This window comes from Dermacentor andersoni, chromosome 6 (assembly GCF_023375885.2).
Source record: "Dermacentor andersoni chromosome 6, qqDerAnde1_hic_scaffold, whole genome shotgun sequence".
Taxonomy (NCBI): Eukaryota; Metazoa; Arthropoda; class Arachnida; order Ixodida; family Ixodidae; genus Dermacentor; species Dermacentor andersoni.
This window is the reverse complement of record NC_092819.1, coordinates 137,770,317-137,786,498: the sequence shown is the minus strand read 5'-3', so window position 1 is coordinate 137,786,498 and position 16,182 is coordinate 137,770,317. Positions and strand designations below refer to the sequence as shown.

General features: G+C 45.4%; 1 protein-coding gene across 5 annotated transcripts in view; it reads right to left on the bottom strand.

Moving 5' to 3' along the window:
* The window catches only part of LOC126523563 (uncharacterized), a 43,988-nt gene that overhangs the window by 16,783 nt on the left and 11,023 nt on the right, over positions 1-16,182 (bottom strand). The window contains exons 1-5 of one of the 5 annotated variants that reach the window (XM_055066922.1): positions 15,106-15,992; positions 9,411-9,511; positions 4,465-4,602; positions 2,430-3,242; positions 128-235 (exon numbers count right to left, since the gene is read on the bottom strand). In XM_055066922.1, coding sequence (XP_054922897.1) covers positions 128-235; positions 2,430-3,242; positions 4,465-4,602; positions 9,411-9,511; positions 15,106-15,838 — 1,893 coding nt within the window. In that variant the 5' untranslated portion in view covers positions 15,839-15,992. Of the gene's footprint in view, positions 1-127; positions 236-2,429; positions 3,243-4,464; positions 4,603-9,410; positions 9,512-15,105; positions 15,995-16,182 lie in introns of those variants that run through there. The other 4 variants (XM_055066925.2, XM_055066923.2, XM_055066924.2 and 1 more) reach the window with 4 other exon arrangements.

Genomic DNA, 16,182 nt, shown 5'->3' with positions numbered 1-16,182 from the left:
ACACTCCTATCAGCATGTTAAAAAATCTAACTGCAAGCACTAACCTTACAAATAATTAACTCTGCACCAAGAACAGATGTCACAGTTTGAAGGAAGGATGGCAAGGAATACTGAAGCAGACACATACACAAAAACAAACGCTGAGTGCTTCTTCTTGGGCCTTTTTGATTATCCGTACTACCCAAGGTGGTTTATTCAGCCAATGAGAGTTGCGTATAGAGCATCTTGGGCTGTCCTGGACAGTGCGGGATGACAAATCAGAGACCCGTTGTTTGTCTGTTTCAGTATGTTGTACTAACATAACCTACTTATTTTTATCAAACAGTTAAGGCTTCATGCTTCAAACAACAAAGCAAAAGCCTTCCAAATTACTCGCCACCTTGTCTCAGAGATCCAAAGATTCGGATGTCCATTTAGCTAATTATGTTGCATTGTTGGTTTGAACTCTGTATCAGATGTGATGCAATCTGTCCATGCTCATGCACTATCTCCTGGAGATGTTTCTTCAGGCAACTTCAAGTCATTGGTAAGGTTGCCATAGCAACAAGCCTTTAAGACCTATTGTTGCAGGAGCTAAGCACACGAGGAGCTATACCATTGTTAACGCTGGCAGTGAGATGGCTCTTTGCAAGTTTTTTCAGCCTTGCCACATTGCAATAGATATGTGCATGATTGTCATCGACAGTTCCAGCATATAGCAAAAGAAGCCCATTCCATCTTATAACAATTCAGGCATTTAAATGCACTCAAAACACAAGTAATACAGATTAACCTCAACATGACGATGTATATAATGATGCTTTGTTTCATGGAAGAACTGAATATTGTTATGTAGGGGCTCCATCCCCGAATTTGATCCTGAATAAGTAAGAAAAAAGTCACACTTTTGCCGGAAAGGCAAAGCATCGATTGCGACAGCAAATTAGTGGACAGCTACACGAAGTAAGGATAGTAGTTTTATCGGCCGTATACTAAATTAGCAAGCATGGTGTCACATGCGCACTAGTAAACATGATCACATCTCACTCAATGACCGCGGAAACTCAGTGTCAAAACACTAGAGTGAGGAAGCGTGGCAGCATCAGTAAGCCAAATTACCTTCACGCTGCCTCTCACATAAACGCAAACTAAGCCGCAAAAACACAGCCCACTGCAAACTCTGCCTCCGTTGCAGATGGCTTTCAAGATAAGGCAGCTCGGGCAGGTGCATGCAGCCACCCGGGCCACCCCGGCTGCTCAGACTAAAAATCCCCCCCCCCCCCCCGCCCTCTTTGCGAGCAAAAGAACCCTGCATGTGACGAAAAACAGTGTGCTTCCTCCCCGCTTTCCTCCCTTGTGCGCACGAGACTGAGCCGTGATCACCGGCTCACCCTCGCACGCTTTCACTCGCAAGTACAGCATATGGCACGTGATGATGATTTTATCGCTTTTGGACTTTATACGGAACCTCACGGCAACGGCATAAATGCACCTTGGGTGTCCATATACAGTTGAACCCAGATACACATAGAATCTGAAGGAGAATACAAAAAAAGTTTGATATGAAGATAATTTGATATATAAAATAAAAATTTTATACACAAATTTTCAAGGGGATTTTACAGCTCTTCGTTATGCACAGTAATTTGTTATATGTGGGTTCAATATATCTAGGTTTCACTGTGATTGCTATCACAATAAAACATATTATGGATATTATCGGTGCCTGGCTGGCACCCCTTTGTCAGCTGCGGTCATGCATCATACGCTGTGCTATCAAGATAGCCCTAACAAGGCTCTATAGAGGAATTTTGATGGTTTCCACATTTGATAGTCTGTTAGCTGGAAGCCTCTCAAACGAAGTGATGGTGTCATTACAAATGTTACATGGCACCCCAGGGCTTCTCCTACTGCAATGTATGTGTGTGCGTTATACAGTGTATCTATGCTGCTATCCATATGGGATGCCTGCTACTGCGTGCCACCCCCACCATCACAGACGGGCTCTGTTTTTCTTATGTACTGCACAGTATTGTAAGTAAGCTCTCACCATTTCTAAACCTACAAACACATACCACTGGCAATATAGACTAAAACAATTGTTTTACATTTCATTTGAAAATAGCGGCAATGTTTTATTCTGCTATCCTATGTGCGGAGCAACGTCAGCTTCAACTTGTAACCACATTGCGGTGCTTTTGCAAACTGTGCGCAATTAAACCATTTAGCCAATGACACTCATAGTACAGTTTTCACTTAATGCTCCAGTCTCCCTTTGCAGCAGCGACAAAATTTCATGAACATTGAAATCACAGATAAATGCACTTCATTATATGGAGGATAAACATGAAGTTATGAAAAGTGAAATGGTTTGTCGCATTGAGGTTACATGTACGGGAACCAGTAGCACACCTATTCATACTAACAGCTGTAAAAAGACTGTGACCAACCTGGGAACATGCGAAGCTTGGACTCTCAGTAGTACATACTTGCATCACTGGCACAGTTATTAAAGTAACACAGTTTTCTGCTGTGGCAAGATGCGGTGCCTCAGCTCGGCACAGGGTTGTGAGGGGAAGTGTGGGCATGTTTGGAAGCAGGGAGTTGCTTGACAAACACAACAGTCTGGACTGGGATAACTGCGTCTCGGCATGGTGGAGAGTGGCTTGCACCACTTTGGGTTCACTCAGAGGCTGATGGGCGTTACTTGAGCTTGAGTCCTGCGAGAAACACAACACTAGGGGTTGGGATATCTCGGAGCTGAGAGGAGTGTTCGGTAGAGCGACAGGCGCACTAGAAAGCTGGATATCACGGGAACTCGCACCACTTGGTGAACACAGCAGTTTAGTCTGGCGTGCAATGCCTGTCCCAGTGTGGTTGGGGGAGCTGAATACAATCGCCGGTCCACTTGGCAGGTTGTGAAGTCGAGAGCTTGCATCCGTCGATAAAGAAAGCAGTTCAGATTGGGACAATTTTGTCTTGAAGTTGCAAGGTGTGGCAGACATGATCGGAGGTACAATCGGAAGTATGGAAGGGTGCAAGTTTCCACCACCAATGGCACACATGGGTTCCCCCTGGGGTGACTTGGAGTTGGAAAGGCAAACTATAGCCTTAAAATTTGGCAACTCAGCAGTCTGTTTTTTCATCACAGGTGCAGCTGCCGTAGCTAAGAGGTTTCCTGGCATGCCACCAGGTTTCAGTCTGGGTAGTGGCATCTTAGGATTGGTCGAGACTGTAGCCAGCAGCTTCTTCTGCTGCAGATGCTGGGAAAACAATAAAATACCAACAGTAATCTGGCAAGTGCTGCTAAATGACAATGACAAAAACTAACATTACCACAAATATCGATCTAAACCACTCGGTGCCCGTAAAATAGAAGGTGCAATGCTGTTAATCTTAAAGACATAAAAACAAACAGCCGGTTCCACTATATTGGTAGACTACATTTTTCAAACGCCAGTCAGTGTTTCTATTAGCTGAAGTGACAAAGTTAGAGAAAGAAAACTTCTGACGAAGTCCAGATAGTGTCGGCAGGAGTAACATGTCAGTGTAAAATTTCTTTAGCAAATCTATTCCGCTTTATTACGTCTTTAACCACAGGCACACATGGGTTCTCACTAGTGGAAGGGAGACTAATCTCTCAAACTACTCTCTCCTCTCCTTTTGCATATGCCAATGCCTTTAAATTTAATGCAGCTGCTTTCATGCTATTTTGCCACGTGTCATCAATTTACTTTCTTTGCTGGGTGGCCATTTTCACCAGATAAAGTAAGGCTGTACAAATAGCAGCATTTGAGACAAAATGAAATATGAATTGAATAGCACCAGGAGCAAATTGAATATTTTTCTAACAGTCTGGTAATAATGGGCAGCCTTTTCACCATTAATATCAAACAGTCCAACAAACTGATGTTCCCAATAAAAAGTTTCTATAACACCCTGCACACTATAAAGCATGCTTTAGCAAAAGCAGAAAGGAAGCCTTAGAAACAAATAGGAAGATTGTTTGCAAACCGAGAGCTCTTATGAGAATAGCTACGTGGTCATGCATTATCAACTTATAAAGGTAACCTTGTGGAACAGTTATACCTGAGCATGCCTTTACTTAACAGACATCCGTGTCTGCAGAAAACTCATAGAGAAAACAAAAACAAAGGTTGATGTGATTAAAAACTGCGGCCATCCTGAGAATTCAGTTCAAATTCCAAGTGGATATGCCTCGCAAGCTCAAACGGTGCAGTACCTAAATTGCGTGCAGTCAAGTGATTGCGTAAGAGAATAATTAGCAGAATTTTGTTAATTAGTCAAGTAGCATTTTGATTTATTGGGAAAATAGTGTGCACCTATTCAAGAAGTTCTGTTCAAGGATTACATTTGGGCTATCTGCCACAGTAAATTTTCTTAAACCTGTAGAGTAAAAAAAACTAATAATAAGGCACCTGGAATTTTTACAGACATGGCAGCTATGTATACTGATTTACTGACCGTTGGCCTTGTCTGCGCAGGGATGGTACATGGGAAGACCATGGCAGTTTGGGCGCTTGTTTCCGCCATCACATGTCCAGTCTCTGCCTGACTGCCCAATGTACGCACTTGATCAACATAGGATTTGCACTGTGTTGCCTGCAAAGAAGTGAGAAGTTCCTTTGGGCTCTTGACAACACCCTCATTCTCTAGCTTAGTAAGGGGCCCCTAAACCAACCCTGACATTTTTTGTACACATTTTAAGTGAACATGCGCATCACAAACAGCAAACCACGATGACCGCTTTTCACGAACAGGGCACGGGTGAGCCACAAATTAACAGAATCCCATGCTCCTCTCTGGGATTTTCCGCTCCTTTCTTTGCATGTCGCGATGCCAGCAGGGCAAAAACTGTCTATCGGTCACCTGACGAGGAACAATGGTAACAACATGACGGGAACTACCACTGTATGTTCCAAGAAGGAAGGGTGTCTTGCATATTATATGCCGCTGATCCTTCCACGAGGTTTCCCTTCAGTTGGTGTCACACGGAGGGCAATTAAGTGCAGACAATAGGGGAGCCTTTCTTCTGGTTTTTTGACCAGACTGTAGCTTTTTGCTGCACTACATGCAATTGGTGCATATATGCGTTGAGGCATCGAGAGCCCCAGTGGGGAAGGTAGCAAAGACGAATGAGAAACCGCGGCGGCTGCGTAGTCGTTTATGAAATGGCTGTAACCTTGCTATTATGGCATCATTCTAAAAGAATTTTTGCGACATTATGTTAATTGGAAACAAGTACACAGCTGCCACTATGTAACAAATTTTTGAGCTCTAAGTGGTTTAGAGGCCCTTTAATGGCCCTGAAACTTCTTTCTTCAAAACTGAGAACAGAGTGCGATGGCTTTCGATGAATGCACTCCCACAGGAATTTTAGAGAAGGACCTAATAGAAATAAAAGGAGCATAGAGTTCACTTTCCCCCTTCCTTTTCAACTCATCCTTTTCTCACAGTTGGGGCATTGCACGTAGCAATGTCCTGCATGTTAATCCTTCTTTATTTTTTCTCCATTCTGCAGTGCACTCACAGCAATCTTTCAAGATTGGTGTCTCACAAAGGTGCCAGAGACAGTGGCAAAGGAGCGGTGACAGGACACGTAGTACGCTTTAAAAGGGCCTTGAAGCATATTTTATCAAAGTCGAGAAATGCCTTTGGGGGTAAAGTAGACTATTTCAGAAATTCTTTGCTGCAAAAAGTATTTCAATGCATTGAGCAGAAGCAGAGTTATTGGATATGCGATGCTCCCTCTCTTTCTTCAATGACTTGCACTGTGAAGGCTATGGCGGAATGAGGCTTGCCATCAACACTCCACCTACTGAATGCCACCCATGGCGTGCAGTTGCAATTTGATTTCGCATGTTCACGCAGATACCTCTACTTCAGATTTTGGCACCTATGATGTGCCAAATGCGGCTGTCCTCAGCAAGTTGACGTATGTGTCCCAATTGGCTGCGCATCCATCCTTTGGAGATGATTGCCGGCTTTAATGCTATTAGCAATCTACCTTACAGTTCATGGGTAATAGTTGATGTTTATATACTAATGATTATTATAAGACGCCCGCCTCTGCCCCAAGTTGGCGCCATAGCCTGGTTCACTGAGGAGTGGCTAATTGTCAGTGGCACATGTCCAGTGAAGCAAGTTAGCAACAAAGAGGTTTGCTGAAGAGCCGCACATACCGACTAGCACATACCGAGTAGAACATACCCAGTGACACAAGTTGGTGAGCAAGAGGTTCATTGAAGAGTAGCACATATCCAGTGTCACAAACTTAATGACCTAAATTGGTTCAACAGTTGGTTTTGAACCTGCAGTTCCCTCAGCAGAGCAGCTCGACGCCCCACCCATTAGACCATAGACTTCAGACTATCTGGTGAAACAAATTAGCGTGAAAGCGACAACATGTGCACAGACAGACAAATGGGCAAACATAATGCAAAACTGGGTGAAGTGGGATTCCCAAAGAATGCTAACTGCATTAAATATGAAGCAACATGAGCGGAAGAATGACAGTAGTCACATCAAATGTACTGGATGTGGTCAAGAGCATGGAACAAGGAGAATCTCTAGAAAACATCATGTGACACCAGTTCTGTCGATCAAGTGGTACAGTAGAATGAGGAAGGTTCTCGACGGTCACATCTTCACAGTTAAGGTGGAGTTATATCCTCCTAAGGCAAGCAATGGAGCATTTGTCCAATATATTGGACATCAGAAAGCTGGGTGCAGTGGCCATACAAATATGCTGATCTGCCAAAAAGCAGTTTTTCGGTTTATTCTGGGATTTGTGCTGCCACCTGGAGGGTATGATTCACGTGCATTTGTTTCTCACCAGAGCAGGAGCTTTAAAAAGCTATGGGGGCACCTAAGCAACTCTTATGATATGTAAATGTGACAACATTACTTGTCCCCAAGTGTAACTGCAGCCACTGCACATCGCCATGCTTGCTCTACAGCAGCTTACTCTGCCTTTCGCGTTGTCAATGGCTTGGGCAGTGAACGTTGTTTCGCTGCAGCAGCTCGCTCCGCATGTTTCGCTGCATTGCGACAGTCTCGTACTTCATCAGCACTTCACTGGTGCCTCCGGCTACACTTTGCTGTCTCGCCTGATGTAGATGTAAACCATAGGTGCAAACTAAATTGGGATGATGAAGACTGCATTATGCCTACATGAGCGCCACTCCTATCATGTGCAACTTAGTAAGTTGCCCGCCAGGAAGAGCCTAACCACATGCACACCCTCAAAGATATTCATCATTGTGCCACTGTTGCCACAGGCAACAGTGGCACAATGCAATGGCTGCGCAGTGGTTAGCCTGCTCAGCTAGAGAGCGGTAGAAGCGGGGTTCCTTTTTTTCATTGGTTGAAGATGATGTCTTTTGTGTGCCGTTTTTCTGCCACGGCTTTCTGATGACGGCGGGGTCACACAATAAGCCAAGTCATGCTCTCACATTAAACTGATGAAATAGAAGCTCCGCCAAAGCGCAAGCTCCTGTTGCAGGGCTCGTCGCAGAGGTAAGTGGATTTGTGGTTACTTATGTAAATTACAATGTGTTTTTAAGCATTTCTTATTGTTTAGGATGATTAAAGAAATATGTAGAAACCACCGTATAGACTCACACAAGGGTCGCCCCTTTTTTTCACAATTTTGACACGGTGCAGCCCTTGCAAGGGCCCGAACATTATGGCTACTACTGTACACCTCGAATCCCCGAATATACCGCTGCATCAGAGGTCAAAGCGGAACTCTCGCCATCTAGTAGGAGCACGCAGAAGTGTGCAGCATGCGATAATTCAGTGATGTGTGTCTCGCATCGGCGCACCAAACGCGATTGCTTCTCTGATGAAACTTTACTTATTCCCAAATTTTGGGATGCCAAGTTGGACGTATGGCACTTACACTAGTCTATACGGTAATATCTTGGTGCCAAGCGCAATGCAGTCTTTGGCATATCGGCAATGTCCAAGATATTAGACACTGCCATGTCCACTTGCAAATATTCCAAACACTATAAAATGTGGTTTTACGATTTTCTGGAAGCTGAACTTGCATCGTTTATAGTGGTAAGAAAAGAATCCTTGGCACAAGATGCACTTTGTGCCTCAGGAGGATATTGTCACGTAGTCGTGATGGTGAAGAAAGCAGCAAAACTGTGAATGACGAAACTAGCATTTTTTTGGGCGAACCTGCGCCTACAAAAACAGGCTACACCCAAAGAACGATAGCGGCGAACACAGTTGGCAATCGACGAAAATCTCCTCTGTGGGGCCAGCGTGCCGGCTTTTAACACGAGTCATCGAAGGTTCCAGGGTAATCCCTGGTGCCCGCATGTCTTCCAGAAAGTACCACACAATTTGCATTGTGCATAAAACCAGATTACACAAGGCTCAATGACGACAGACAACAGAGAGAACCATCAATAACGTTCGAGGAACTTTCGATACATGCAAGCGCATCCTGCACTGAGCGATAACGTTTAACCTTTGATAGCCGGTGAAAAAGTGATCACCCGAGAAGATAACCCAGTACACGTGTCAATATATAAAATTTTACTATTTAACACTTAACAACCTCAGCTGTTATGAGGTTCATCCAAGCTTTGCAGCATCCGTAGGCTTTTGAGTATGTGGCGAGGTGACTTCTTAAGAACCCATACAGCTGGGCAGGTGAAGTGAGCTAGCGTGGTCATGCATTATCAACTTATAAAGGTAACCTTGTGGAACAGTTATACCTGAACATGCCTATCCACACACCCAGAATTTGACAGCCTGCTGTTGGAATCACAATGATTGCAAAACATTTTGCTAGGGAGTCCTGCACTATGTGGCTGGCACAGTGTACAGTTCTCAGTGGCTGAAACGCATTACTTGGACCACATGGTGGCCAGCATTTCTTGCGTTACCAGTGTGCACTGTCTGATCGCTGAAGGGCCGAAAGCATGTCACAATGCATCACAAATACACTTGCTTTCATGTGGTACAAAAATGCACCAGCTCGGTGTCCACAGCACCTACTGGTGACAGAAAAAGTGTCAGGCAGCCACACGCCCCTAATAGCGCGTTTCAATTGCCGATTGCTGTACAATGCATTGTCACATGTCACAATGGCTGAAACAGACACCGCCTCCAAACGTAATTGTCTGCAATCATCATGATTCCGACAGCCAGCTGTCAAAAAGTGGGTGTATGGGCAGATACACAAGCATGAGAGGACGCACATGCACAATCTAGTGTCCCAACAGAAGGTGCTTGCTTCACTAAAGCATATAAAAATGAGGTTTGGCATATGCTCACAGATCCAACATAAATTTGCCCTGCCTGTATGTACAGCACCATTGCATCAGGCAGTGCCAGGCACTGGTAGCATATAGTGCTGGGATCCTTTAAAACAGCCACGTAAAACTTACCTGAGTCTTTCGCCATGAGCAGTCCTCGGTGACAACCCATTGCCCCAGGGACTGTCGCTGTTCGCTCTTGTCCTTTCGCCCCAATTCTCCTGGACTGGCCTCTACAGAAAGCATGCAAAGAAGGTAACATGCAATTACTTGTAAGCAATGAAACAGCAACGAGTCAAGATTGCTTTTTCTTACAACAGAATATTCCTCGAATTTAGCGACGGAAAGTACCAGTGAAGCAAGGCGTTGCTTTTATAAAATTGCAGCCTCCCCACTTCACTGCATACTCCAGTTACAATATTTGTGAAAATAATTCGAGAAATTACTCTGTTGGATATGCCACATTGTATAGATAGATCACTTCCACAGTTTAGGCTTACTTACTGTAGCAGGTCCTTTGAGCTAATATGAACAGACTCAATAAATAAAGATAAAGCTATCCGGTTGGCTGCCCAAGGCGTGTCATCAATAATATTTCCAACTTTATGGCAAACAAATGTTGTTCATAATAGTTGGAATGTTAGTTAATTTGTTCCTATACAAGGAAAGTAACAAAAAGAGAATGCACAAGAACAATTTCTCTCTACACTTAAGCACTTCCGGCACACAGCAAGCGTCATCTGCTTGTGTTACAATGTGCCTCATTTTGACGAGAGCTCCGCGGTCAGAGTCGGTCTCAGTCTTCGCGAGCACCATGATTCGACTTTGTTGCGTCGCTAATACGTCAAGCTGTGACATCATGTCCCTCTGCAAGGCAGCAGACAAGCAGACTGGCTGCAGTGCATCGGGCTGTCACTATCCAATCGGTGCCAGGATTTGCGAGTTTGCGACCGTCACTTTACACCGGAGGATTACTACCGCGATAACGTTTCGAGAGTCCGGTATTCGGGTAAACGCAAGTGACAGGGGACACGGCCTGGCCGTTTAACCATGCTGTTTCATGGGATGAGCAGAAGCACAAATGTGAATGGTCTGCATGGTGCAGCCACCTGGTGGCACAGAGCTCAAATACACACAGTAGCAGTAACGAAATTTATTATTCTTTGCTGCTGGTGTAAATTTTTCGCAGGAGTGTAATCGTTAATATGATGTTTTTGTATATGTTTAAAATGTTCTACACTTGGTTAGAGCAATATTAGCGCTTTGTTTGGCTGGTTAAGCTCTGTGCCAACAGATGGCTGGAGCATGCAGACCGATCAGGCTGCTGACGTACGTCTATGCTAATGTTTCTTCATCAGCTTGAGTTTATGCCTCCAACCATCCGTCGAAATGCCAAGCTCACCTGTGGTTACCGGAATACCAAACACATTCGGTGCTGCGACGGAATGCTCACAACGCATGCTGCTTCAATAGCTCTCGCTTGAGGTTGGCTACCAAGCAGCTGGCAGAGAGTTGGAGAGGCTTTGCATGCTCGCTCAGAGAGAAGGGGAAATCAATGACACGACATGCCATTATGACGCAGAGCCAGTGAAGGCAGAGCTTAGCCCCGATCACTTGGCGAACGAGTTGAGGAGAAAATGCATGGCTATGGAGGTGGGTAACTTCTAATTGTCCGTAACTCTCTTAATATGAGTCCCTTTACACAAATTGTGGTGTAAATTATTAACTTTAGCTGTACCCTACACGTCTACAAAATTTGCCCAAACCGTTTCAGGGGCACTTTAAGATGCAAAGTTGCAAATTAGTCCACAAGCTCTGTTTTGTGCAAAGTATTGGAGTTCTACAGCCCATACAATGCAGGCATTGTATGCCAGCTGTGCCAAGTGCAGACTGGCGGGCAGACAAAATGACAAGACAGGATACATGCGACAGAACTGCAGGACCATGAAACAATAGCAGAGAGACCTTGCTTGGTGCCCCACTGGACACCAGCTTTTAACGTAGAGCTGCAACCTCAGGAGCATCAGGCATAGGCGGCTTCCACCCCTGCTGCCTTGCTCCAATGGCTTCTGCCACAATAGCAACACCTCCTTGTTCCATGCCCATGTCATGAGGCTCTCCAGCATCCCTTCGTTTTCTTTCCTCTCTTTTTTCTTGTACCATTGCAAGATCATGCTCGTGTCTCTATCGTAGTCTTTTGTTCACAAAAGTAGTATGTGCACCTCGTGACAACTGCACATATGGAGGTTGTAATACTAGATGATTTCTATGCTATCAATCCCGTTCACTAGCTTCCAAAAGGCTCCTTCGCAGCAAAATCCAATCAGTAGTACAATCAAGGCTTACTCGGGGCGTTGAATTGTACAGCACCAGAGTAATTTGGAATTGTCATCACTTTTTTTTCATATATAATTGAAACAAATCAATCTGCGTCATATATTTCAAAACAATGCCTCATAGCTCCTGAATCCGGCACTGTATTGTTGTCATTTTCATTATCACTGTCGTCGTTCTCACTGTATCGAACATGGTTGTAGCTTGCACTGTCAGGACGATGAAAACAATATGCTTGATTGGAAGTTGCAGGTTGGCTAGTTAGTGCATGTTTTTCCAATATGTTTTGGGCAAAGTAACCACCATACATACAAAAGGAGACACGGGATTGTAGCCCTCATTTTCCATACCCTTGTATGTACAGTGGTTTACTTCGAGTTGAGCCTATCATAAGAAAAACAGCATAAAGACTCTTCATGCCACATAAAAGACAAATGTCAGAAATTTTGAGTAGAAGAAATATAGTACTGGCATTGGCTGAAATTATAGGCGAGAGTTTGGAGCAAGCATAATCTCGAGAGAAAATCATGCCACATCGGTAAAGTCGATGTAGGGAGCAGTCACAAGGGAAGACACCCCCGGTAACACGTTCTCTAGACACTGCAAAGTCTGGAGTTCATTGTAAGAAATGCAACCAATTTCATTTACATTTATAGGTACTTGCGCTGCAGGAATTAAGTTTACACTCTATGATGATGATGTTTTCGATGAGCGCCTATTGAGCCTCTGTCGAAAGAAAAAAAGCATGTCGTCACGACATTCTGTATGCTGTGGAGGACATTGGAAACAGTCCACAATTGTGGTTTCCTTGTCTAGCTGTCCACGTTACACATCCCCATTTTAGAAAGAATTGTTTGTGTAAGCATGATGATCGGAGAGCACCTGGCGAGCTCAGAAAGAGAGGGATAGTGAAGCCTATTGGCCTCGAGCTCCACCACTGGAAAAGCTGGCGCCACCGTCGGCGTGACGTGCTATGAGGGATCACGTGGACATAGCGGCCGCGTCGGCTGCTTCAGGAGCGCCGAAGCGAGCTGGAAATGAGAGTTTAAGTTCCCTCGTACGCTGCGGTCCTCATTTAGGGGCGAGATTTTCCCGCTTCGAGTGTCTCCTTTACAACGATTGAAAGCACTAAATTAGGTAGTGGCTGCCTTTGAAGGCGCGTAACATGGTAGGCTACTGCTCAGTGCCGCAGTGCCGGACGTACGCAACGGAGCCCGGTGTCAGCCTTATTCATACATAGCCGCAGGACAAGAAGCTGCGTAAGCTTGGCTCGCGAAACATAAAACCGGCGAACAGTCATCGGCTACAACTCGGCTATGCAGCAAGCACAGACGCGAGGAAGATTTCTGCTACGGCGCCAGGTCTGCGATGTTCCAAAAACGTGCACTGAGACGCTCGCCCGAGTCCGCTGCCCGACTAATGTCATGACGGTTTGGTCTATGAACTTGTCGATGCTATAGATACTCGCAAGTTCACTGGAATAGAAAGGGAGCGGTAAGAAGCACATTAAAGAAAGCATGGCATATGGTCATGCTTGTGTTACGAAATAATGCACTGGATTACAAAAAAAAGAAGCAGCGGGAAATTGCACGCTGAGAACACAGATAAACATATAGTGCGACACAACTCGAGAAATAATACTGAAACGTCCAAGAATTAAAAATAAAAACATTGAATCGACGCGGCGGCACATCACAGTCCCCGTAGGCGTCGAAGTCTCTACAATGAAATTATTTTTGAACAGCTCTGATAGCGCCTACGCAACAATGGTTGCTTGTATACTGTCAGATGCTCATATTCTGCGGCCTAAAGCTCATGGCACGGTGCGAAAATGCGCACGCGGCGAAAGCGATACAGTGCGCAGACATGCATGCAGACGCGCAGCCGGTCGCTGCGAATCTGTGCGATCGCTGCATTGAGGCTTCATTCTATTACGCTCCATTTAGTTATACAAACACTATAAGAACATATTTCACATAGTTTGCTCTCAAAGTTTACCTGCCTTTCAGGCAAGAAGCCGGTTCGGGAGACTCCATAGCGGCGACCGCGCACAGTGGCATTAATTCACTGTACGTATTCGGTAAAGAGATAGCGTCTGTAAAGGATTCTGTGCTTTCAGTTTGCCCAAGATTATTATTTAGACAGTAAAAACCTCTCGTTTCGAAAGTACTTACAGAAATTTCCGGGAGAGCTCACGCATGGTTTTTTCAATGAGCGCTGAAAGCAAAACCTATGAGGAGCGCGCCACGTGATCCCTCATACTACGCCAGCGAGGCACTTCCGATAGATGGCGACTCCGTAACTCCTCACCGCCAATAGAGTACAACTCAAGAGTCATGAGGGAGGTAGTGGCTTAATATTGCACCAGGGAGGCCAATTCCTGTTCTAGTCAGGGAGTGTGTTTGTTTAAGCTCAGTGGCCCTTCCTAATTTGATTGCACCTAGACTACTATATAGCCCCGGCTCTTCGCATTTTTTGCCAGCATCAGGCACTACTCCAAGCCTGAAAAATGTACTGGACTGGACGAGGATTTGAACTTGCAATCTGGAGCTTGCTTTCAGCCCTAGCCTAACATATCTCAACAACCTTTTCAAAATATCTCAACAATATCTCAACAACCTTCAGTTTGCAGACTTTGTCGTGTTCAGCAACAGTTGGGAAGAGTTGGAACAAATTATTGAGGGCCTTAACTGAGAAAGAGCAAATGGCGATAGCCGATATTTTAGTTGACAAAAAAATGGAGCTAGGTAGGCCATGTAATGCATAGGGCAGATAACCGATAGACCATTAGAGTCACAGAATAGGTGCCACAGGAAAAGATGCGCAATAAAGGACGGCAGAAAATGAGGCGAGGCGATTAAATTTGTAAATTTGTATGCAGAACTTGGAATCGGCTAGCACAAGGTGGGCAAATTGAGATCGCTGGGAGAGGCCTTCGTCCTGCAGTGGACACAAAAATAAGCTGATAATATAGTACGACTAGGTTCACTGCTTTCAAATTTCTTGTCTGAAGATTCAAGCAATGACCAGCTTCAACTTCGCACAAGCGACATATTCGCTAGATTAAGAAAACCCAAGAGCACATAATCTTAATGAAGGAGCAAATCAATTATTATCACACTAAAGCGTATGTCCAATGACGCGAGAAAGCTTTCATTGAAAAAAATTCACCAAAGATTATGCTATTCTAAAGTGAAATTTGAGTGCAGCTCTAATTTGAGCGCAGCTCTGTACATGTTTTCATTTTGTGGTATATTGAGGCAAGGAGTTTGAGAGAGTTATGTATGTGCGTACAGTTACAGACCATTGTATTTTTAACACATGACTCTTTCTTCAAGACACAGCCCTCTCCATGTCCTTGATGGTCATGAAGGCCTTATGGTCAGAGAAATGGGTTTATACAACATGCTGCACCAATGCATGGTACTCAAACACGAGGTCACAGCAGTGGGACGAGCTATGAAGGATAGGAATGGGATGTTCTTTCACTCACCGCATTGCGTTGCGGGTGGTGCGTTAGCTTTGGGGGATATTTGTAACCGTTGGTTGTGGGAAGATGAAGGAATGTCACCCTTCCGCACTGATTGCATGCACGTCGAACATAGCCTGAATTGGCACAGGTCCAAGTTGGGAAATGCCTGCTGGAGCGTCTCAAGGCAACTATCCGGTAGCGGTTTCAGGTCATTTCGAAGCCAGAGCCCACCACACGCTGAACACCCCGTCATAAACCGATTGCCTCTAAACCGCCGCTTGAACGTTTTTGTTGCACCCTGCCGCTTTGCCAGCCTTGTTTTGCGTCTGGCTTCAGCTTCAGCAGCACGCACCTTTGGATTCTGACGTCGGCGGCGCTGAGCCTCTGTTTTCGCGACGCGAACTGCAGGGTTCTCTTGGCGGCGGCGGCGATAAGCTTCTGCTTCGGCGGCGCGCACTTCCGGGTCATCTCGGCGACGGCGCTTAGCTTCTGCTTCGGCGGCGCGCACCTCTGGATTCTGACGTCGGCGGCGTTGAGCTTCTGCTTTGGCGGCTCGGAATGCAGGGTCCTCTTGACTGCGGCGGCGATAAGCTTCTGCTTCGGCGGCTCGCATAGCAGCTCGGCGACGGCGCTTTGCTTCTGCTTCGGCGGCGCGCACCTCAGGATTCTGACGGCGGCGGCGCTGAGCCTCTGCTCGGGCAGCTCGTTTAACAGCTGCGGCAGACGAAGCATTTCTACCGGTTGCATCGCTCATTTGTTTAGAAAAATACTGGATGACGCTATTTTGTATTAATGATGCTATGCGCGCCTATACACGTTGATGCACGCTACGGAGTGCACCCGCGCACCCAAGCCAACACCTCCCCAGGCTCGGCATGGGCTCGGGCCCTGCACACTCTCAAGTTCCAGCGATCGCCACAGAGGGCGAAAGATCAACTGCGACGTGTTCCAGCATGAAAGGCGCAAGTGGAGCTACTGTAATCTTGTCATATACTTTAATTCGTAATTTTTCTGCTCGGGGCGCTCAATGCAGCTAAAGTTGAGTTTTAAGAGGGAAACTAAAACACGAATGACGCGTGAGGAAATGCCAGATGTGAT